Genomic DNA, 23722 nt, shown 5'->3' on the forward strand with positions numbered 1-23722 from the left:
GTAGAATGCCATTTCTTTCTTCCACGGAATGGCTGGTGGGTTTAAACCGGAGACCTTTCGGTTAGTAGTCAAGAGCTTAACCACTGTGCCACCAGGGCTCCAATTTTCATAGCAGAAATGATAGTTATCAGATTCATATCAAATAGGAACCTATAAGTTTTTAAACAAAAGTACTAATAATATTCTTTTACCTAAGATTTTCTGCTTTCATCAAGTTTGCCATTGACTTTCAATAAATGATAACATGCTTGAGTTTAAAAAAAAAAAAAAAAAACCCAAATTTGATACTCTTGGCCATTCTGTTGGGGATCTAAGACCAATCAATATTTTTCACATGTTAACATTTTTACTCAATGTGAAGCCTAATCAACCAATTAGGCTAAGACTTTATGACCCCTCACTGTGGTACCTTGCAAGACTGATCCAAATTAAAGAAGGAACATCGCTTTCCGTGGTGGAGTGCTGCCATTATACAACTATGTCTAGTAATATATAAAACAAACGTCAGAATGAGATATTCAGAATTTTCAGTGAGAGCATTTTTACTAACTTCTGATAAGTGTTGGAGGATTTGGAAGATAAAAATTAGGAAATTTTAAGTTTTTAGTTATTTAAGCACCTATAGGGTCGCTATGAGTCAGAATCGACCGCACTGGGTTATTTTTTTAAGCACTGGGGAAATTAAGGCTATAAAGCCTGTAATAATAAAAACAGTTTAATTATTTTTATTTATGAACATTTTACTTTGGTAACTCTGCTATGCAACATATCTCTTGTGTTTTTCACACATATTTTTCCATTCACACAGAAACATCTGGTAACTAGTAAAACTGTGCAGTTTCAACATTTAAGGTAGTTTATCAAACTCCCTGAAAATAAAGAAATTCTGAGTTTGGGGGACTTAAGGTAGTTAACAAAAAGAATACGCATATATCCATCCTTTGTCATTTTATTACCCTGCATTGTTTTCTCCTTTCTCCATAAACTCGTTGAGAATGGCATTTCACAGCATCTGTGCTGGTATGTTATCTGTCACTAAACATGAGTCATAGTGGCAGGGGCGTTTTTCCACCTCTCTGCCCCAACCTGACCTCAAAACTGATATTTTATGAATTTTCTTCCTGATGTTTCCTTGGTTTATTTCTCCCACCTGATGGTGTATCCTTAGATAAGCATTATACTCTTCTTCTTATGTACAAGGTTCAAAAAAAAGAATCAAATACCATCATAAAAAAATCAAACACTTCCTTTTCCAAAAATAACTGCATACATTGCTAGTTGTAATACTTTATAAAGTGAAATAACATTCACAAAAATTGTTGTTACATCTTCAAAATCCATCATTGAAGAGGGACAACTGCCTTCTATTGATGTTTCCAAATAAACTGCATGACTTCTTCAAATCAAGGCTCTCCTTAGTTTTACATGTGGCTCGTCTGTCACTCTAGCTAGTCTTTTCATTTCTAGCATCTACCTAGTCACTTGATTTTGTAACCTACATTGCAATTATATAAATTAATAACACACCTCCTGCTCACCTATATCCAGTAAGTGCCATTTTCTGCTTTCCCCTTCCATTCTTGTTCTTAAAAGCCAAAACCAAACCCAGTGCCGTCGAGTCGATTCCGACTCATAATGACCCTATAGGACAGAGTAGAATTGCCCCATAGAGTTTCCAAGGAGTGCCTGGCAGATTCAAACCGCCAACCCTTTGCTTAGCAGCCACAGCATTTAACCACTACCCTTCTTTTTTCCAGGTTCAGGTACAAACATCATTCGGTAGGTAGGATACTTGGAGTTCACGTTAAACATGGAAATGGAAATATAGTCCTCCTTGCAGCAGATCCAGCTCAGTCTATTTGCCTCTGGACTTGCATCCAGCCTTCTGCCCTTATTGTTTTGTCTGTGTGCCTTAACAACTGCTATTAGACTACTCGCTGATGACCATATGATGCTTTCCTAACTCAGATTTGTCCAACAGGGCTATCTATTACCAGTCCATCTAGGTCTGCAAACTACTTCCATTTTGTTAAATTAACTCTTCTGTACTTGGATATTTCCCAAGATATGGACCTCTTAGTCAGAGAATTTAGAAAAATCTATATGCATCCCATTCTTTTTTTTTTTTCTGTATTATTCATTTGGAATTTTTTCATACTAGGTATTCTTTTAAAAAAATTTTTATTGTACTTTAGATGAAGATTTACAGAGCAAACTAGTTTATCATTAAGCAATTAATACACATTTATTGTTCTGTGACATTGGTTGTCAACCTCATGACATGTCAACACTCTCCTGTTCTTGCCCTTGGGTTCCTCTCCAGTTTTCCGGTCCCCTCCTGCCTTCCAGTCCTTGCCCCTGAGCTGTTGTGCTCCTTTAGTCTTGTTTTGTTTTATGTGCCTGTCTAATCTTTGGCTGAAGATCTTTGGCTGAAGGGTGAACCTCAGGAGTGACTTCAATACTGAGCTGCAAGGGTGTCTGGGGGTCATATTCTCAGGGTTTCTCCAGTCTCTGTCAGGCCAGTAAGTCTGGTCTTTTTTTGTGAGTTAGAATTTTGTTCTACATTTATCTCCAGCTCTGTCCGGGACCCTCTATTGTGATCCTGTCAGAGCAGTCAGTGGTGGTAGCCAGGCAACATCTAGTTGTATAGGACTACCACAGCATCCCATTCTGTTTTTTGCAACAGTATGAAACATAAGAACTAAATAAATTACAGAATTTTCTTGAATTTGATAGTCAGTATACATAGTTTTTTTTTTTTTTTTTTTATACATAGACAGAGGAAATAATTACTATTTCTTTATTTGCGTGCTTTCACTAAATATTTTGTCTCTGTCTATTATCAGCCTAGGTCCCTGGGTTGCACAAGTGGTTTGCTATCAGCTGCTAACGTAAGGCTGACGGTTGAAACCCACCCAGCCACTCAGTGGAAGAAAGGCCTGACAAACTGCTTCCATTAAGATTATAGCCAAGAAAATACTATGGAGCAGTTCTACTCTGTAACACATGGGGTTTCCATGAGTCAAAATTGACTTGACAGGAACTTTTTTTTTTTTTTTTTTTAATCAGCTTTCATTTAGTCTTGATCATCATATTAACACTCAAGACAATGCCTTTTTTTTTTTTTAATTTCTTAAACCGTGCATTTTTTAATGCATTAAAAAAAAAAAAAAAAAAAGGAACATTAGCTATCATTTCCCTCTATCTAAACCTGGGCAGGACTATCTAATATACTTTAAAATCTAAAAAGGATAAATTCATCATTGAACTTTACATCCTGCCAAAATGGAAACATTTTCAGGTAGGTTTTTCTAAATTCAAAAATCCAAGAACAGCCATCTTTACTTGAATATAGACAATTCTGTGTCCTTCACACCAACACATATCTTATTCAGGTCTCACAATATTGAATTAAGACAAGAAAGAAAGTAGATAATGTTCTAAATAGCAGTTGATACCAGATGGTGTTCATTTAAATAACACTGTTCTTATTTTTAGACAATGCTGAAACTATATCATTGTCCTCTTAACTTCAGTTTTAATTAAGTCATTCACCAAACACTACGTACAGTATTGTGACGACCTATGAACTGCTATCCTGTGGAATCACAATTCATTTGCTATTTTTGAATGTGAGTGTTTTATATAAAGGCTATTAGTTCTTGGAAATTGCTTTCAGAAAAGCAGCTTCTTTTCTTCCCCTCTCTGCCTTGAAAATAGTAACAAGGCTGAGAGTAGATGAGACTAATGGCGTCCATGCAATACCGAGAGAAACTGACCTTGTCCTTCTGCCCAGAAACATGCAGCTGCTCCAGCTTGAAAGACTAGTTCACTCTTTTTGGTTTTTTTCTCCTACTATAATCTTCTTTGCTGAATTCCTATAAAGAATTCTGTTTTATTTACTTACTAAAGGATTCTTCAGCTTCTAAATTTGTCACTCAGATCAAATTTCAAAAGAAGAGCATGGCTATTGACTACTGTACTGACATCTCATCTGACCTCTGCCTCACTAGAGAGCTGCACTTTTGAGGCTTTAAACATTCAAATTTAATTTCGCCTCCCTGAAAGAGTCAGCTTCAGGGGAAATGACAGAATGTTCTGTGGTATCTAAAATGACTGTTGAATTTGAATACGATCTCCAATATAGATTATGGTGAGTTTAGGAATGAGAATTGGTGAGTTTGCTGCTTCTATGCTTCACACCAGTGTTGAGAAAGAAGTAGAGAGCTGGGACAGGAACTTTTTTTCCTTTTGGAGAGTCAGGGGCTTTTATGACACTGACATGGTTTATGTACTACTTTTTCCATAAATCAAAGCCCAAACCAGTCGCTGTCCAGTTAATTCTGACTCAAAGCACCCCCATATGTTGCAGAGCACAACTGCTCTTTGGAGTTTTCAAGGATGTGACCTTTTGGAAGTAGACTGCCAGACCTGTCTTCTGAGGTGCCTTTGGGCTGGTTTGAACCATTAACTTTTCGATTAGTAGTTAATCACTTACCCATTTGCACCACCCAAGGGTCTACATTACTTTTCTAGAGTTGTTTTTATCCATTGTTTTTATCACTTGGCAGATTTTATGTTGAGTCTTCAAAATAAGATGGCTGCATCAAAATTTTTCCACCTTTCCCAAGCTCCTCATTAGACTGTGAAATTTTTGAGCCAGTATGTTGCATTCAGCTCTTCTATCCCACAGTGTATCTGGGAGGGTGGACAACAACTGCCTGCTGAACTTGAATGAATATAAATGTCACATCCTTCTAGGCACTTCCATCTAATCTGTGTTCTGAACTATTTAAGTCTATTATTTCAATTCAGTATTTGTTTAAAGCTAGTACATGTTTACTTTTTTGATTTTCGTAAGGTAATTGGCAAATTTTTAAAAATCTAAACTAATTTTGGAGAAACTGGTTTATATAGACTTCCACTAACCAATTAGAGGCCGAACAAAGTCCTAAAGAATCATAAAACAGAAAGTCCCTGGATTACGAATGAGTTCTGTTCCCAAATCTGTCTTTAAATCGAATTTGTATGTTAAATTGTAACAGGCACGGTTCGTATCTAACATCGGTTAGTCAAATGCATGTCTTGGTATATAGTGTACTTTTCTATGCATCAAAAGCATTAAAGAAACACTTCCAGATGCACTAAAACATCTTTCACATCATAATACAGTAATAATAATGTTTCAATGTGAGTTGCAAAGTAGCTCCCATTTATCATTACTAACCATTATATATGGACCTTGAATTTTTAATAGGCTTTATGGTGGTTGGTTCGTAACTTTGGGATGTACATAAATTAGACGTTCATAATCGAGGGGCTGCCTGTATAATAAACTGCTCTGACTATAAAACTATAAGAATACAAAATTACACTTAGTTTCCAAATATTTCATTTTGTTTTTGGCTTCAATTCTAGTCATCTTTCCAAGGCTTACATGTTAGTCAAATCACTTGGGGCCTCTGTAATCATTTAGATTCCCAACTCATCCCTACCGAGTTTGAGGCTGGGCCCAGAAATCTATTTTTAACAAGCTTCTGCATGAGTGTTATAATCAGACAATTTTAGGAACCACTGAATTAAAGAATACACCAAGATGCTGTTGGGTACTTCTTGATGAATATGTGGCATTGTTTTTAAAAAACAAAAATTTGACTGAAATAAAGGTTTTACTCTGGGTAAAACTAAAAAAAAAAAGAAAGAAAGAAAGCCAAACCTATTGCCATCAAGTTAATTCTGACTCATAGCGACCCTATAAAACAGAGTAGAACTGCCCTATAGGGACTCCAAGGAGCGCTAGTGGATTAGAACTGCTGACCTTTTGGTTAGGATCCAGACACCTAACCACAGCACCACCAGGACTCCACCCTGGGAAAAGTTTCAATGCTTTTTTACACCTACCGTGAAAGAACCTAGTAATTATTTGTGTCTTGATTTTTGTGGTTGGTTTTCTAAACAAACAAAAAAATTCTTTAATATTTACAAATGTTAATTCAACTACCAGCTTTTGTTCAAATAAATATAATACATAAATGGAATATTACACTGCAAAACATATATCTGTGAGATGTTTTATAGATGCACATTTCAAAATGAGATACAAACAATGGTTTCTAATTCCTTCTGTTTTTATCAACTGCTTGCTTTAATAGATTTTGGGGTGGATGGGTGTGCAAGTCTAATGTAGATCCAGAAATTAGATTACTACTGAAAAAAAAATTAAAATAATAGCAATTTGCTAGATTTACTATAAATGGTATAAATGAAATTCTAAAGAGATAAGAATGCCCTTTCTGCCTCTCATTAGTCAGAACTGACTAAACCTCAGGAAAGAAATGCCAAGGAAAATATATGTACATACAAAACCAAAACCTGTTGCCATCAAGTCGACCATAGTGATCCTGTAGGACAGAGAACTGCCCCATAGGGTTTCCAAGGAGTGGCTGATGGATTCGAACTGCCAACCTTCTGGTTAGCAGCCTTAGCTCACCAAAGCTCTTAACCACTGTGCCACCAGGGTTCCATGTATACATAGGAATGTCTAAATATACGTTTAAATGTATATGTGCATATGTGCATGTGTACGTACACATCAAAAGTCAGAAGAAGAAAAACAAATGTCTTTTCCCTTCATCGGGATACCAGTTTTTCACCACGCTCACAGAGCTTTCATAAGATTTATAATGTGCTGAAGTAGTCTGCTTTTTTTTTTTTAAGCAAAATTCCACTTTAAATCTTTTGTTATTGAGTATGTGATGGCAATGTCTAATTACAGTCCATACATTCTAATTTCTTTCTTTCTAGTCTACAATATCTTCTAGCATTTAACTAAATTTGTATTTTTCTACAACATTGATTTAGATATATTTCTGACTTGAAAGTCAAATGTTCCTTTGCTCAGTGAAAGTCACATGCATTTTACACTCTTGGAGTAGTTTCTTTATTGCATTTAGCAGGAAATCTGCAAAGTTTTGACAGATACTTTTAGTATTTAATTTTTCAGATTGTAAGCTAAAGTAAAGCAATAATTAATCTCAGGAAGAGTACTTATATGGGAAGATTAGAAATGAAAACAAGTTTTTCTCATCCAGTATAATATAAAATGTATTCTTCATAAAATCATGATGCTCAAATAAACCTGAATTCATACCATAAAAAAAAAAAAAAGGAGCTTTTTTTCTTTGAGGAATAAAGAAACTGGTAATATCCTATTTCATCTCAATCCTTAAAATTATCCTAAAATTTATTTTTCTTCAACTGACTTTTGGTGTGCATGTACACACGCATATATACATATATGCATTTCAACTTGGTGGCACAGTGGTGAAGAGCTCGGCTACTAACCAAAAGGTCAGCAGTTTGAATCCACTGGGTGCTCCTTGGAAACCCTACGGGGCAGTTCTACTCTGTCCTGTAGGGTCAATATGGGGTCACTAGGAGTCAACTGACTTGACAGCAACGGTTTTGTGTACACTTATTTTTTCCTTGGCATTGCTTTCCTGGGGCTTAGTCAGCTCTGACTTATGAGAGACAGAAAGGGCATTCTTAGGTTTTTAGAATTTCATTTACACCACTTATAGTAAATCTAGCAAACTGCTATTATTTTGAGATTATTTTTAGGAAGTAATCTATTTTCCAGATGTTTATCAAACTTATGTATCCACCCACCCTAAAATCTATTAAAGTAAGAAGTCAACAAAAACAGAAGGAATTAGAAATCTCTGTATTTATTTTGATAGGTGCATCTACATTCCACAGATATGTTTTGCACTGACATATTCCATTTATTTATTACATTTATTTGAAGAAAAGCCAGTACTTGAACTAGTACTTGCAAATATTGAAGTTTTTTTTTTTTCTTTTAGGAAAGTATGGAAAACAAGACACATACTAAGAATCAATAGGAGATTACTTCTTCAACCTGAGAAAAATTAATTTCTAAGATGTGCTGGTAATTCAAAGGGCCTCTCTAGAGAATCCCCCACACATCTGTCAGCTTGTCATACTGTGAGGGCTTGTGTCTTGCTGTGATGCTGAAAACTATACCAAAGGTATTCAGATACCAGCAAGATCACCCCATGAGGAACAGCTTTCAGACCAAGACAGATTAGGAAGAAGGACCCCATGAGGAACAGCTTTCAGACCAAGACAGACTAGGAAGAAGGACCCGGGGGTCTACTTCTGAAAATAATTAGCCAGTGAAAACCTCATGAATATCAGTGGAACATTGTCTGATACGGTGCTGAAAGATGAGCCCCTCAGGTTGGAAGGGACTCAAAATACGACTGGGGTAAAGTTGTCTCCTCAAAGTAGAGTCAACCTTAAGGACATGGATGGAGTCAAGTTTTTGGGACCTTCATTTGCTGATGTGGCACAACTCAAAATGAGAAGAAACAGCTGTTAACATCCATTAATAATCGGAACATGGAATGCACAAAGTATGAATGTAGGATAATTAGAAATCATCAAAAATGAAATGGAATGCAAAAACATCGATATCCTAGACATTAGTGAGCTGAAATGGACTGGCATTGGCCATTCTGAATCAGATAATCATATAGTCTACTATGCTGGGAATTACAACTTGAAGAGGAATGGCGTTGCATTCTTCATCAAAAAGAACATTTCAAGCTCTATCCTGAAGTACAACAGTGTCAGTGATAGGGTGATATCCATACACCTGCAAGGAAGACCAGTTAATATACTACTATTCAGACTTACCCACCAACCACTAAGGCTGAAGATGAAGAAATTGAAGATTTTTACCAACTTCTGCAGTCTGGAATTGATCAAAAATGCAATCAGGAAGCACTGATAATTACTGGTGATTGGAATGAGAAGTTAGAAACAATGAAGAAGGATAGGTAGTTGGAAAATATGGCCTTGGTGATAGAAACGATGCCAGGAGATCCTGTGATAGAATTTTGCAAGGACTTCTTCATTGCAAATACCTTTTTTCACCAACATAAATGGCAATTATACACATGGACCTCGCCAGATGGAATACACAAGAATCAAATCAACTCTATGTGAGGAAAGAGACAATGGAAAAGCCCAATATCATCAGTCAGAACAAGGTCAGGGGCTGATTGTGGAACAGACCATCAATTGCTCCTATGCAAGTTTAAGTTGAAACTGAAGAAAATTAGAACAAGACTACAAGAGCCAAAGTAAGACCTTGAGTATGTCCCACCTGAATTTAGAGATCATCTTAAGAATAGATTTCATACGTTGAATGCTAATGACCAAAGACCAGAAGAGTTGTGGAATGACTTCAAGGACATCATATATGAAGAAAACAAGAGGTCATTAAAAAGACAGGAAAGAAAGAAAAGACCAAAATAGATGTGAGAAGAGACTCTGAAACTTACTCTTGAACTTTGAGTAGCTAAAGCAAAAGGAAGAAATGATGAAGTAAAAGAGTAAAAGAACAGAACATTTTGAAGAGTGACTCAAGAAGACAAAGTTTTACAATGACATATGCAAAGACTTGAAGTTAGAAAACCAAAATGGAAGAACGTGCTTGGTATTTCTCAAACTAAAAGAACTGAAAAAAAATTCAAGCATCTAGTTGTAATATTGAAGGACTCTACAGAGAAATTATTGAATGACGCAGAAGCATCAAAAGAAGATGGAAGGAATACACAGAGTCACTATACCGAAAAGAATTGGTCAACATTCAACCATTTCAGGAGGTAGCATATCATCAGGAAATTCTTCTGAAGGAAGAATTTCAAGCTGCAATGAAGGAACTGGTGAAAAACAAGGCTCCAGAAATTGATGGAATACCAATTAAAATGTTTCAACAAACAGATGCAGCCTTGGAAGTGCTCACTCATCTATGTCAAAAAATTTGGAAGACAGCTACCTGGCCAACCAACTGGAAAAGAGCCATATTTATGCCTATTCTCAAGAAAGGTGATCCAGCCGAATGTAGAAATTATCAAGCAATATTATTATATCACATGCAAGTTTGCTGAAGTTCATTCAAAATTAGCTGCAGCAGCACATGGGCAGAGAACTGCCAGAAATTCAAGCCGGGTTCAGAAGAGTATGTGGAACCAAGGACATCATTGTTCATGTCAGATGGATCCTGGCTGAAAGCAGAGAACACAAGAAAGATGTTTACCTGCAATTTATTACTATGCAAGGGCATTCAACTTTGTGGAACTTAACAAACTGTGGATAACATTTCGAAGAATGGGAATTTCAGAATTATTAATTCTGCTCATAAGGAACTTGTACATAGATTAAGAATCAGTTGTTCGAACAGAACAGGGGATACCACGTGGTTTAGAGTCAGAAAATGTGTGCGTAAAAAAACTTTATCACCATACTTGCTCAGTCTGTATGCTGAGTAAATAATCTGAGAAGCTGGACTATATGAAAAAGAACTGGACATCAGGCCTGGAGGAAGGCCCATTAACAACGTGTGTTATACAGACAACACAGTCTTGCTTGCTGAAAGTGAAGAAAACTTGGAGCACTTTCTGATGAGGATCAAATACCACAGCCTTCAGTATGGATTACACCTCAACATAAAGAAAACAACAGTCCCCACAACTGGACCAATAAGCAACATCATGATAAATGGAGAAAAGACTGAAGTTGTCAAGGATTGCATTTTACTTGGATCCACAATCAACACCCACGGAAGCGGCAGTCAAGCACTCAAAAAACGCATTGCATTGGGCAAATCTGCTGCAAAATACCTCTTTAAAGTGTTGAAAAGCAAAGATGTCACCTTGGCTGCGCTGACCCAAGCCAAGGTGTTTTCAATAGCCTCATATACATGTGAAAGCTGGATGATGAATAAGGAAGACTGAAGAAGAACTGACGCCTTTAAATTGTGGTGTTGGTGATGAATACCGAATATACCATAAAAAAAAAAAAGGTAGACTGCTAAAAAAACAAACAAATCTGTCTTGGAAGAAGCACAACCAGAATGCTCCTCAGAAGCAAGGATGCTGAGACTACGTCTCACATACTTTGGACATGTTATCTGGAGGGATCAGTCCCTGGAGAAGGATATAATGCTTGGTAAAGTAGAGGGTCAGTGAAAAAGTGGAAGACTTTCAATGAAATGGACTGACACGGTGGCTACAACAATGGGCTCAAGCATAACTAAAATTGTGAGGATGGCGCAGGATTGGGCAGTGTTTCCTTCTGTTGTACATAGGGTCGCCATGGATTGGAACCAACTTGAGGGCACCTAACTCCAAGGAATAAAAGCACACTTCCGAAGGATATATAAAGTTATAGCCAATGTAGCTAGTGATAATAACAAAGCACAAAAATTGTATATAAATATATATATAGTAGGAGCCCATGTGGCATAATGGTTAAGCACTTCACCGCTAACCCAAAAGTTGGCAGTTTGAACCCACCAGCCACTCCAGGGGAAAAAGATGTGGCAGTCAACTTCTGTAAAGATTACAGCCTTGGAAACCCTATACACATTGTCATCGAGTCGATCTCACGTTTCCAAGGCTGTATATTTCTGTGGAAGCAGACTGCCACATCTTTCTCCAGAGCTACTGGTGGTTTCAAACTTCCTGTTAGCAATCTATTGTTTTAACTACTGCTCCCAGGGCTGGAAAACCCATGGAGAAGTTTTACTCTGTCTTACAGTGTCACTCTGTGTCAGAATTGGCTGGATGGAAAGGTTTGGTTTTTTTGCTATGTGTCTCTCTATATATATATCACCTATCTTTCCAGGTGTTCAAAGAACTTGTGCAAAGTATTTTCTCATTTATTTTATAGCATTCCATTCTATGTAGGAATGGGGAGGTCCAATGCCCTGTATTCCCTTCTTCTGCATAAAGCATTACTGTATTATAATTTTAACAGTTGCATTTTTATGTAAAGCTTATGAATGCTAGTTGTTTCCTCCATTAATAAATGGTAAACTTATCTAATTAGCTATGATATTTCAAATAAACTGGCAAAATTTAATTTAAAAATCACTGGTTAAATTGGCTAAGTGTAGCAAGTTGTCACATGTTTATAGTATGAAAATGGTTTAATATTTCAAGAATTTTCACACTGGATACATTGTCACTGTGATTTATTTTCTCACGTGAGAATTCTGTCATACGTACTTTTCAGTAAATATAAATAGTATGCATCTGTTTACTCTCACAATTTTCCAGCTTGCCTAGTGGGAGCCTATTTCTTTGTAGTTAAGACTTATCTTGGCAATGTCAAAATTATGTGTTATAATAAATACAGTTCCTAAGTCCATGGATTTATAGGTATAATATATTTTGTTGATGCTTGGGGAGTTACGTTTCTAGGGCTCTTATATTCATCTGATCCTACATTTCAGAATACCAGGCTCATAGGATTTTGGAATCATTTCATTTTACTAGTTTTAAAAATTTTCTTTTGTTAATAATAATAATAACAGCTACTTTTTAATAAGTTCTTATGTGACAAACACTATGGTAAGTACTTTATATAAACCTCATAAGAAACCTATGAGGTATTATACTGTTATTATTTCTTCTAGAGAGATGAAGAAACTAAGTTTAGAGCTGTTAAAGAATGCGTACAAGATCATTCAGTTAGTAAACAGTGGCATCTGTCCTAGTCTAAAATTCTGGTAATGATTTTAATACTTAAGATTTCACAATTATTCTGTTACCCACACTCTTCATTTACAGTTTCTATCACTTATGCTTCTGGCCAAGATGAAATAATGAGAACTGAATTTACCCTCCCAACGGAAACAAGAAAATAATGTGCAAAATATATGAAATAGCAGTTTATAAGATACTAGAAATCTCACAATGAAGAAGAGCAATCCCTGAGAGACAGGATATAAATGAGGAGAGTCTCACACTTATACCAGCTTATTGCCCTGAGTGTTTTCAGGCTGTCACTCGGAGGGTTTGGGGGAATCCAGATGGAGCCAGGTTGATGCTATGAACTGAGGAGACGGTGCTGAGAGTATGAGGAAACCAAAGCATTTAGAGTTCATAGAACAGGGCATAGAATTCCAAAAACTGGCAAAAGTGCCTCTTGTGCATTCAGCTGAGAACTAATCACCTAATACATGTGAGGAAGCTACCCAAGGGGGAAGAAACAAACACCTAAAATGATTAGAAGTCACGGGCCTCGGTATTCACCTAAGATTATGAACAGTGCCTATTTTCACTAACCATACCAAACATCTCAAGATTCATGGGACATTGGGTAGGGTATTGGAGAACAACTAGCCCTAGACTCCAGTCCCACACACAACAAATCTTATGAACAAGATCAGAAAGAAACAACTATTTTTATAGAACTTATCTGTGAAGCAGAACAAAGCTCAAGAAAAATTGTAAGGAGACAAAAATATCTAGCATTCAAAAAAATTAAAATTCACGATTTTATTAGCATCTAATAAAACATCAGGCTCACAAAGGAGCAGAAGAATACAATCCATAATGAGGAGCTAAATCAATTGAACTGACACAGATATTAGAATTAGCAGACAAGGACATTAAAACATATTTTAGAACTATATTCCATGTGTTCAAAAAGTTAAGTAGAGACAATTAATATATAAAATTCAGCAACAAAAAACTTTCAGAGATGAAAACTACAACATCTGAGATGAAAAATACACTCGATGGAATTAATGGAAGATTAGACACTGTAGAAAAAAATACTGTAAACTTCAAGACACAGCCATAAAAACTGTCCAAAATGAAACAGAGAGTAGAAATTAAAAAAAAAAAAATGTAAAGCGTTGATGAACTGTGGGATAAATTTAAGCAAATGTAATTGGAGTCCCTGAAGAAAAGGTTAGAAGAAAAATATCAAATAAATAATAGGCTAAATTTTCCAAATTTGATGGTAACTATAACCCCAGAGATACAAGAATCCTCAATGAACAACATGCACAAGAAACATGACCAGAAATACTTCAGGGCACATCATAATCAAATTACTCAAAACAAAATGATAAAGAAAAAATCTTAAAAAAAGCCACATAAAAAAGACAAGTTACGTATAGGGAAACAAAGACAAGGATGAAAAGATTTCTCAAGAAAAAGACACTGGAGAAATATCATTAAAGCACTGAAAGATAAATTACATCAGCCTAGAATTCTATACCCAGAAAAACATCTTTTAAAACTCAAGGTGAAATAAAGACTTTCTTTCAGACATACAAAAGCTAAAAAAAAAAATTCAACATCAGGAGATCTACACTGCAGGAAATATCAAAAGAAGTTTTTAGGAAGAAGGGTGATGATAATAAAAGAAAATATTTATACAACAGAAACAAAACAAAAACACCAGGGTTGCTAAATACATGGGTATATATAATATTTTTTTTCTTATGACTTAAATATCTTAAAAAGATAACTGACTGCTTAAAGTGATATTCATATAGCGTGGAATTTATAAAACATGTAAAAGTAAACTGTATGACAACAATAACACAACAGTTGAGAGGGGAGAAAAGGAAATATGCTATAGTAAAGCTCTTATACCTTACATAAATGGTATAAAAACAAAAAAGGCTTTGATATGTGATCATTAAAATAACAAAACAAAGAGTTATAGCTAATAAGCCAACAACGGAGACAAAATGGAATGACTACAAACCCAATTATTTCAAAACAGGGCAGAAAAGTAGGAAAAAGGAAACAAAGAACAGATGGAGGAAGTAGAAAATACATAGCAAATTGACAGATTTAAACCCAATTACATTAACAGTCTTATCAAACACAAATGTTCTAAGTACCCCAATTAAAAGGCAGAGATTGTCAGATTAAAAAAAAAAAGCAAGACCTAACTCTATGTTGTCCAGAAGAAATGCATTTCAAACATAAAGCACAAGTACGTTAAAAGTAAAAGGATGATAAAACCTATGCCAAGATAACACTAATCCAAAGAAAGCTGAAGCACCTCTATTAATATCAGGCAAAGTAGAGTTCAGGGCAAAAAATATTGCCAGGGATAAAGAAAGTAATTTTCCAATGATACTGGGGTTATTTGATCCAGAAGGCATGATGATCCCACCCATTTTTGCAACTTAAAGCAGGGTCACAAAATATATGAAAGCAATACTGATAGAAATGCAAGAAAAAATAGATGACTCCACAATTGTAGTTGAAGATTTGCACACTCCTCTCTCACTCAGTCCTCTCTCAGTCACTGATAGTATAAAAGTAAATATAAAATCAGGAAGATACAGAAACTTGAAACAAGCACTTGACCAATTTAACACAAAACTTTTAAGTATGTTTCAGATTGAGATAATGAAATAGAATGCATTAATATGCAAATGTATATTCTATCTATTAAGGAAAAAAAATTACATATAATCATTAAGTCACATGTTTAATACGAATGGAGACAAAGAAATAGTTCACCACTTTAAAGGTTTGGCCATGTTTTTCTTTACTCTCCTTCCCTAAATTAACTTATATAGGAGTTTCACTATTGTAAATGTGCTTTTTATTGAATATTACACATAGTTAATTGATGAAATATTTATTTGGCTTAAAGTTAATTTCAAGAGCTTTTTAATTTATACGGTCATCTTGTGAAACATACTTGTACTCTCTAAGCATCAGAGTGCCTCCTTTAAAAGGTGAAAGACAAAACAGAAATAGTTATTCACAATAAGTTGTGAGAGACAATGTCAACACCTAATTGAATAAATTCAAAGACAGTCTTACAAAATATCCCATAACCACTGAATCTAAAATGCCATTGATTATAAAACATGGAATTATTTTTTTTATATTCTTCTAGACTCGACAGCACTGGGTTTTTGTAGGAAAAAGTAAGTGCTCCCAATTAAACTGTGACACTTTAAGATACACCACTTTCTGAGATATTAAATGAGTGTGCCCTGAGGTGTTATATGGGTGTTCTGAGACAGTGAAATGTAAATGGATGTGGCTTTCATGATCTTGACCTGAACACGTCTCCCCTAATATGAATTTTATGTGAACTGAATTCTGACTGTTGACTAACTGAAATAGCCATTCCAGGTTTAGTCTTTCTGGGAATATTTATAAATTCTCTGTCTTGAATGGTGGAAGAGAGAGATTGCCAACCACCGTATGAGTTAACATATGGTAACAGCACAGGAATAAAATGTCTAGATTAAATGGAAAAATGATTATTAATTCAAAACTATTTAATCTAAGTGGCAGAATTTGTAGTATTTTCCTACAACCCGGTGAACTAAGAGATTTGGTTTCTATTGATGTCTTCAGAAAGCTAGCGTTCTTTGCAGGAAGACTCTAAGCAACAAACAGCTCAATTTCATTGATCCATCTTAGGCCATATTTTAACATCTGATCCAAATTAGTCATCGATACTGCTCTTGAGTGCTTGCTCTCCAGGGGTCTAACAGAAATCGAAATTAGTAAATACTATGGAAAAAATGCCTGGCTATGCAGTTCTACTCTGTCCTATAGGGTTGCTATGAATTGGAATCCATTAGATGGCACTGGGTCTGGGTTATGAAAAAAATATTCAAAATGCTATAAGCTTTAAAAAAAAAAAGCTTACATATAATTAAAATACAGATTACACAGGCCAAAGAAAAATTTTATAAATTTATAAATTAAAATGCAATCCAGGAAACTGAACAGAGGAATATCCTCCCCCCCTTTTTTTATTTTGATGAACTAGTATTATATCAAGATTAGTCTATTTCTAAAATTCCTGTCAAAATAATCAAGGAGATTTAACACGCTTCAAAATACTTTAGTTAACCTTTGAAACATTCTTCTCCAAAGAACACTTTTTTCTAAAGTCAAAAATTTATCTTAATAATAAGAAGAATATTATCCTTTGTCCAAACAGTGCTATTTTACATGTGCCTTCTGATAAACTATGCAAGTTTCTGTTAGGGTTATAAAATATAAACTGAATCTTACATAGTTGGATTTTAGATAATTGATAACATGTGAAATATTACCAGTAATTTATTTTCTATAGGTTACACCATTACATATTTGACTACCAGTTCCTTTACAGATCTATTCTTTAAAGGTTTTTGTTTAGTGTATATTCTATAGTATAAGAAACTCAAACCTGTTGCCCTTGATTCTGACTCACAGAGACCCTCCAGGACAGAGTAGAACTGCTTCATTGTGTTTCCAAGGAGCTGCTGGTAGATTTTGGTTAGCAGCCAATCTCTTAACCGCTACGCCAAAAGTGCTCAGTTTTACAGTATATGCGGTCATTACTCTCAGTACAGATGTATAAAGCAGTTCATTCAATCAAATTTGGGTACAATTTGATCCTCAACTGTGCACTTTACAAACCACCTGGATGACCTACCTTATCTTTTCTTTGCTTTTCATCCTGATACACAGTCCAGTGTTCTCCATCATTGCTGTAAGCTAGTTTATAGGACCCTACGAACTGAACATGACCAAAATCTTTAGCTCCTTGTGTGATGATGCCAGTCACTTTGGTAGGAACAAGAAGATCCACCTAAAGAAAGAAAAAGACACAACTTAGATACAATAGGGTTTATCATAATTTTGCAAGTCCCTTGAACTCAAGGGATTAAGAAACATATATGCCAAAATAAAAAATCTGCCTGTTTATTAATATTTTGAAACTGATCACTGAGTCTATCATTGGCTTATAACTTTGTTTTTGCCACTGGGTAAACTTAGTCCAAGCTCCTTGAACACTCATTTTGACCGTTTTAAAATAAGATGATGGGAACTTCAGTCCACCAATTCTTTTTATATTAAACTGACTCATCTAGCTGTCACTGAAATAGTACAGAGCTGGGAAGGCTGACCTTCTTGAAACTGGTTATTAAGTCCCACAGCTTGTGCTTATAATTCAATTTGCTGGCTTTACTAGTCAACTAAATAATAATAAAAATAAAAATTGTAGCTGTGTACATATCAGGGGCAAAAATGGTATTAGATGTCTCAAAATTACACATTATAAGTCAACCCTGTTTTCATGAGTTTTAATCAATTTGGTAATATATAATTGAGGAATAGTAGTCATTGTCCAATGAAAATCCTCTTTCAGAAACAAAAGTACTAAAACATTGAGGTAGAAGTCAACACCCTTCAAAAACAAAGGATTAAAACTACGCATTTTGACTTGTAGTATCTGTGCTCATGATGTGTTGTTGCCTGTGAAATAAAGGACACAAAACCTACGGTGGTTTATTAAGCATTAAAATCACCAAAATTTAATTGAAATGCAAAAAATATGAAAGATAATATGGATGACTTTCATCAAAGAAGAATATGTAATAGTTCAGTATTTTTCCTCTTAATTCTCAAATTCACCCACACATTTGTTCTTATATTTTATAATGCTAACTTAAAAAAAAAAAAAATCTAGGAAGCTTTGTTTTCCATGTGGGCAACTCTTGTAAGACCTTTACCTTTTGTCTTATTTATTTTCCTTGATCTATAGCTTCCTCTCTCCTTCTACAATAGCCACCTACTTCCACCTACTTCCTATGACTAAGTGCCTTGCTATATCCTTGATCTTATCAACTTTAACTGTGATGATCCCATGTGTGACCTTAGTGGCTTTCAACCACTATGTCCTTTGTTTCCGTTTCAAGTCTTCCATCCTGTCAGACATAAGGTAGCCAAAAATAGGCAGTCATGGGTCAAATATAGGCTATGAGTGAGAGAGAGAACTAGGGATAATGCAAATCAAAAAGACCATATTTAATTACATCAAGGCCAACAGAAACGTGAAAAAAAATTCCCAATGTGTCACAGCCCAGGAATAGATTTTTTTAAAAAACCAGTTGAGCTTTTTGCTCATTTTTGGAACATGCATTGATGATTTTTGAATCAAACTGGGCAGCTGATTAAGACAGAAGACCACCTTTAATGGTTTATTAAAACTTTTCTAAAAATTTATCAGAAAATCAAAACTAACTTTTTGTTGTTGCTGTTTTCCAAACATGTCTTATACCTTACAAAATACCTTGTGTGTCCAGCAGTAATGCCGGACAGAAATATTATGACACACTGGGAAGGAAACAGTTGACACCTCACGCTGTGCTGAGGGTTTTCTTGTATGTACTCATTTAGTCCTCACCACAGCCCTGTGAGGTAAGATTATTATCTCCACATTACAGACGTGGGAACAAATGCCTAGAGAGGCGACATAACTTGGTTTGGGATCCAAAGATAAAGTGAGTAAATTAAAAAGAAGAAAAATCAAACCCGTTGCCGTCAAGTCAATTCTGAGTCATAGCGACCCTATGATCCCAAATTCAAATATGTGGCTTTCTGATTCGATGGCCCACCAGACATACTGATTCTTAGAGTAAAGGACTAACACATGGATCACATTTTCACTCAATGATTTTTTTCCTGTTTTCTGTGACTATTTAGAAATGTCTAAAGAATCTCAAATTTTCTCACCACACTCATCAAGCTGATAGCATCTCTAAGTCCTAAACAACAACAATTCTGAATTTACGATACTAGGAGAGCCCTGTCTTTTATCATGAATTTCCCCTCTGTTCTTTAGCTATCTGGGTTTAAAAATATGGATTGCTTTTGTTGTCCTAAATCTGAATCTAATTGCATTGAGACATCTGGGCAAAGCTGCTGGTCTTCCAAGTGCTCTTAGTGTTACTGACACTCAATAAACAATAAGAGAAAAAAACAAAAAAAATTCCAAACTCTGAGTCACTGTGTTACCATCACAGGCTGTAAACACACAGGAACTCAGACTGTGTCACCGCGGATATGAATACGTCCAGGGCTGGATTCTTCAGACCCTAAACTTCTATAAGTCCTTAGCTAAGATGACTCAATGAGGAGTCTTCCAACATCTCCTTTTCTTTGATATTTCTTCAAGTCAGCTAGGTTTCCTGCTGGGTGGAGATGTTTTCTCCTTAAGTTGTGTGCCTTGGCTCTTTCCAACAGATATGTTTTTCTCCCACTCTAACTGCTCCCCTTCTCCAGCATTTTTTTGATCCAGAAATGTTTTTCTTTTTTGTTCCAGTTAAGTCAGCATCTTCTCCTGAAATAGTCAGCAATCTGTTTCAAGCTGGATTTTGTCCTAGAATCTGCTACATTAAACTTAGAATACCAGGCCTGAGCAAACCTTCTTTCAGCACAAAAATAATCAGCAACTTCACACTTAACGTAAGGTTGCTGAAACAGGGCATGTACAGAACTTACCCTGAGACACACTGGGGGCATGCAGCCTAAGTGTTCAGGATGCAGGATGATCCCAGGAAAGCTTGATCCTGAGAGCCTAGTGCTAACTCCTGGTTTAGGACCACTCTGTCCTCTTGTAGATTAAAGTTGGGTTAAAACTGAACTGCAACCATACTGGACTGAATGCCTTCTGATATTTTAGATCTTTACCTCCCAGGGTTTGACTCAAATACAGCAGACTATTTAGGGCACTGAGCTGGCTCATGGGTAGACATTTGGCTTACTGCACTGCCCTTCATGTCTGGATCTGTATTAAAAGTGCCTTATATGTAACATGCCCTCAAAAGTTTTGCTGGACTGAGCTTAAACTATGTATGTTCTATGAACAAACACCAAAACATGGCTAAGGATGCTGTTACATGTCATAGAAGAAAATGCTAGCTGACATTCTATTGTTTTTTTATGTGGGTAACATTACTGATAAACTAAACAGTGTCATAGTGGTAACAACAAATTTTTACTGGGAAAGACAGCTAACTAGAGTCCCTTTGACCTCCAGGAATGTGACTGTGAGAAGCAGTCCTCTCTAGTTGAGCGAATGTTCTGGGTTCCTGAACTGGCTATGCCCTTGCTAGCTGTACTTCCTTGGGCAAGCTGCTTTTCTCTCTCTCTCTCATTTCCTTATCTGAAAAACAAGGAAAATAATCCCCATAAGATTTTATGAGGATTAGATGAGTTATTGTGGAGCTTTGGTGGTGCACTGGTTAAGCACTCAGCTGCTAACCAAACGGTGACAGTTCTAATCAGGAGAAAGATGTGGCAGTCTGCTCCAGGAAAGACTACAGCTTTGGAAACTCTATGGGGCAGTTCTATTCTGTCCTATAGAGTCTCTATGAGTTGGAATTGACTCGACAGCAATGGGTAGATGAGTTATTATTTATTAAGTGCATGTAAAAATATATAGGACTTTGACAATAATAAAACAAAGTAAATAAATCTAAGAGAAATAATATAAGTCTCAAAGCATATCACTAGAAGCACAAATACAGAAACAGAGAGAAGGGGTGGTCAGATTGTGCTAGACACAGCTTCTGGATCATAGTATATTTTGGTCATTTTTCTCAGGACATATAAAAAATGGTCATTTAATCTTTACTGATAGCAGGAAAAATTTGCAACAAATCAAATAAACTGGACATTCCTGTTTATGGGTTAAAGGGTTAACTAAAAATATTATAGCAAGTTTTATGAAATATTCTGCACCCTCACTTAAACAATAAGATGGTATAGTTATAGAGAAGTGATGCTAAAATAATACTGAAAAGGGAAAAAGGAGAATTCAAATTCTATTGAGTGATTTATTTCACTTTAAGGATAAGAATTTAAAAAAGGGGAGAAATGCATGTTGGTAGAGGGCTGAAGGATACATAATTAGATAAAAAAAAGTATTGCATGAGGATTATGGATTTTTTGTTGTAAAACTTCCTGTAATGTTTTAGAAAAGGATAAATATTTTTAAAGAGTGGATCTAACTTAGAAAAACAGCACAGAAAAACTCAGAGTATTTGTTTGAGAAAGATCAGGATAAATTCCATTTCAACATCTGGATGGCATCCTGACAGATGGCTGCCTGGAAGAAGATAGGCAGTCTGAGAAAATAACTTGATTTTCACGGAGACATTCTTGAAGGGGTGAGAAAAAAAAAAGTGATACAGATAAATAGGTGTAAAAGAGAAGTGAACAAAGAGACCAAAGAGATTTATTACGGAAATACGCCACTTAGCTGCATCTAAAATGCTCTAGTTTTTGCCTATATGTTATAGCAGTGATCTTGATTTTTTTTTTCTTAAACATTCAGGGAGCTTTGTAAAATTAACTCATTAAACAGAAATATGGTTGAATCTAATAATTATCTAGCTGTTAAAAACGACATTATAGACAAAATATTTGGATAACATTTTGGTTTCAGTATAAAATCCCATACTTATATGAAAGAGTCATATACAATCCTAGTTACATTTAAGTCACATCATTTTAATTGTACTTGGCATCTGAACAATAATGTTAGTTAACAGATGTTGGTTACACTGTTAGTCCATATTTTCAGGCCAGTTAGTTAAAATGATTAACTTATTATGAAATATTATTTAGTCCCTGTATCTGATTTGATCTATTAGCTCTACGAATATATAGGTTCAGAATCCTTAAAGCACTATGGAGGCCTGATAATACATGCATCCCAGCAAAATCATTACATGATTCCCTTTACTAAAAACATTTCCAACAATATTAAAAAATATTCAATACATCCATTACTTTTTTCATGCTGAACTTTAAGAATTAAAACATAAAATAGCCTTTCAAAAGACAGACACATATTTCTGTGTTACTGATGTTTTGTGGTGCCCCTTTCACATATAAATCACCTATAGCACATATATGGTGCCATAAACAAGCTTTCTCAGGGCAAGTGATTACCCAAAAGTATGTTTTGTAGTACACCTAGCTTATTGTAGAGATTCCAAATATCCAGGCATCATCTGACCTGGATTCCAAATTGAGATGATTCCCTACCTAACAATTACCTGCAATTACAGCATGAACAATGCCATATGTCAACCTGAACTGCATCATTGCTCTCAGTTTATGACTATACACTTCTAAAAAAGAGTTTATTTAGAATCATGCAAGTTGTTAAACTCTATACTTTTAAAAGTTTGAGAGGTAGCATGATGACTAAAGACATTTTATATTTTGAGGTTTTAATTTTAAATATCTTTCTCAATATACAAGTGATATGTACTATGCAGAATTTTTTTTTTTAGAAAAACAAAAGATTTAAAATAAAACAACTGTCTCACGCCAGATATAATCTATGCTTCTTTTCCCCTACATATGCATTTTTTAGGCAAATATTTTGTATTTCATATTTGAATAATATTATCGATTACCAGATGCTGGTTTACACTATTCATTGTATTTGTAAGCCAGCTAGTTAATTCTTTATTCCTTAATATGCCACAAGTACTTATCCTTGTAATTTAACTACTTTTTAAGACCAAAAAGTCATTTTAAGGATTTATCACAATCACTCTCTCTAGAACATTTTCTTCACCTTTCCCTTCTTAATTTTTAATTAAAATTAATATTCATATAAAATCCAAGTTCTTTCATTTTGGCCACATATCTCTATTTCCATAGGATTAGTTCATAGAATTAGGGTTACCTGGTCAAAAGATATGTCTTTAAAAATTAAGCATATGTCTAGTTTTTCTGATCATAAAAGTATGAAACACTCCTTGTGAATGATTTAGATGGTGCAAAAAGACATAAGGAACACAGTTAAAATGACCTGTAATTGTACTCCTCAGAGTTAATTCTTGTTAATCCTGTTAACACCAGTTAAATACTCACTTTTTCAGGTAATTTCTATTCCCGTAAATCATCATAATAATAAGCTCGCATATACATGCACTTTGTAAATTGCATTTTCCCACTTACCATGGATATTTATATTTCCACAGGTAAATAATGTTGATTTGTAATGGCTCTATAACATTCTTTGTTATAGGTGCCTGAATGGATAAAAG

The 23722-nt window shown here is 35.2% G+C and overlaps 1 protein-coding gene across 1 annotated transcript in view; it reads right to left on the bottom strand.

Annotated features, from left to right (window-relative positions):
• Nucleotides 1–23722, bottom strand: part of EDIL3 (EGF like repeats and discoidin domains 3) — a 524672-nt gene that overhangs the window by 16447 nt on the left and 484503 nt on the right. Inside the window, exon 10 of the mRNA XM_010588258.2 lies at nucleotides 17302–17457. Coding sequence (XP_010586560.1) covers nucleotides 17302–17457 — 156 coding nt within the window. The remainder of the gene's footprint in view (nucleotides 1–17301; nucleotides 17458–23722) is intronic.

This window comes from Loxodonta africana, chromosome 2 (genome assembly GCF_030014295.1).
Source record: "Loxodonta africana isolate mLoxAfr1 chromosome 2, mLoxAfr1.hap2, whole genome shotgun sequence".
Taxonomy (NCBI): Eukaryota; Metazoa; Chordata; class Mammalia; order Proboscidea; family Elephantidae; genus Loxodonta; species Loxodonta africana.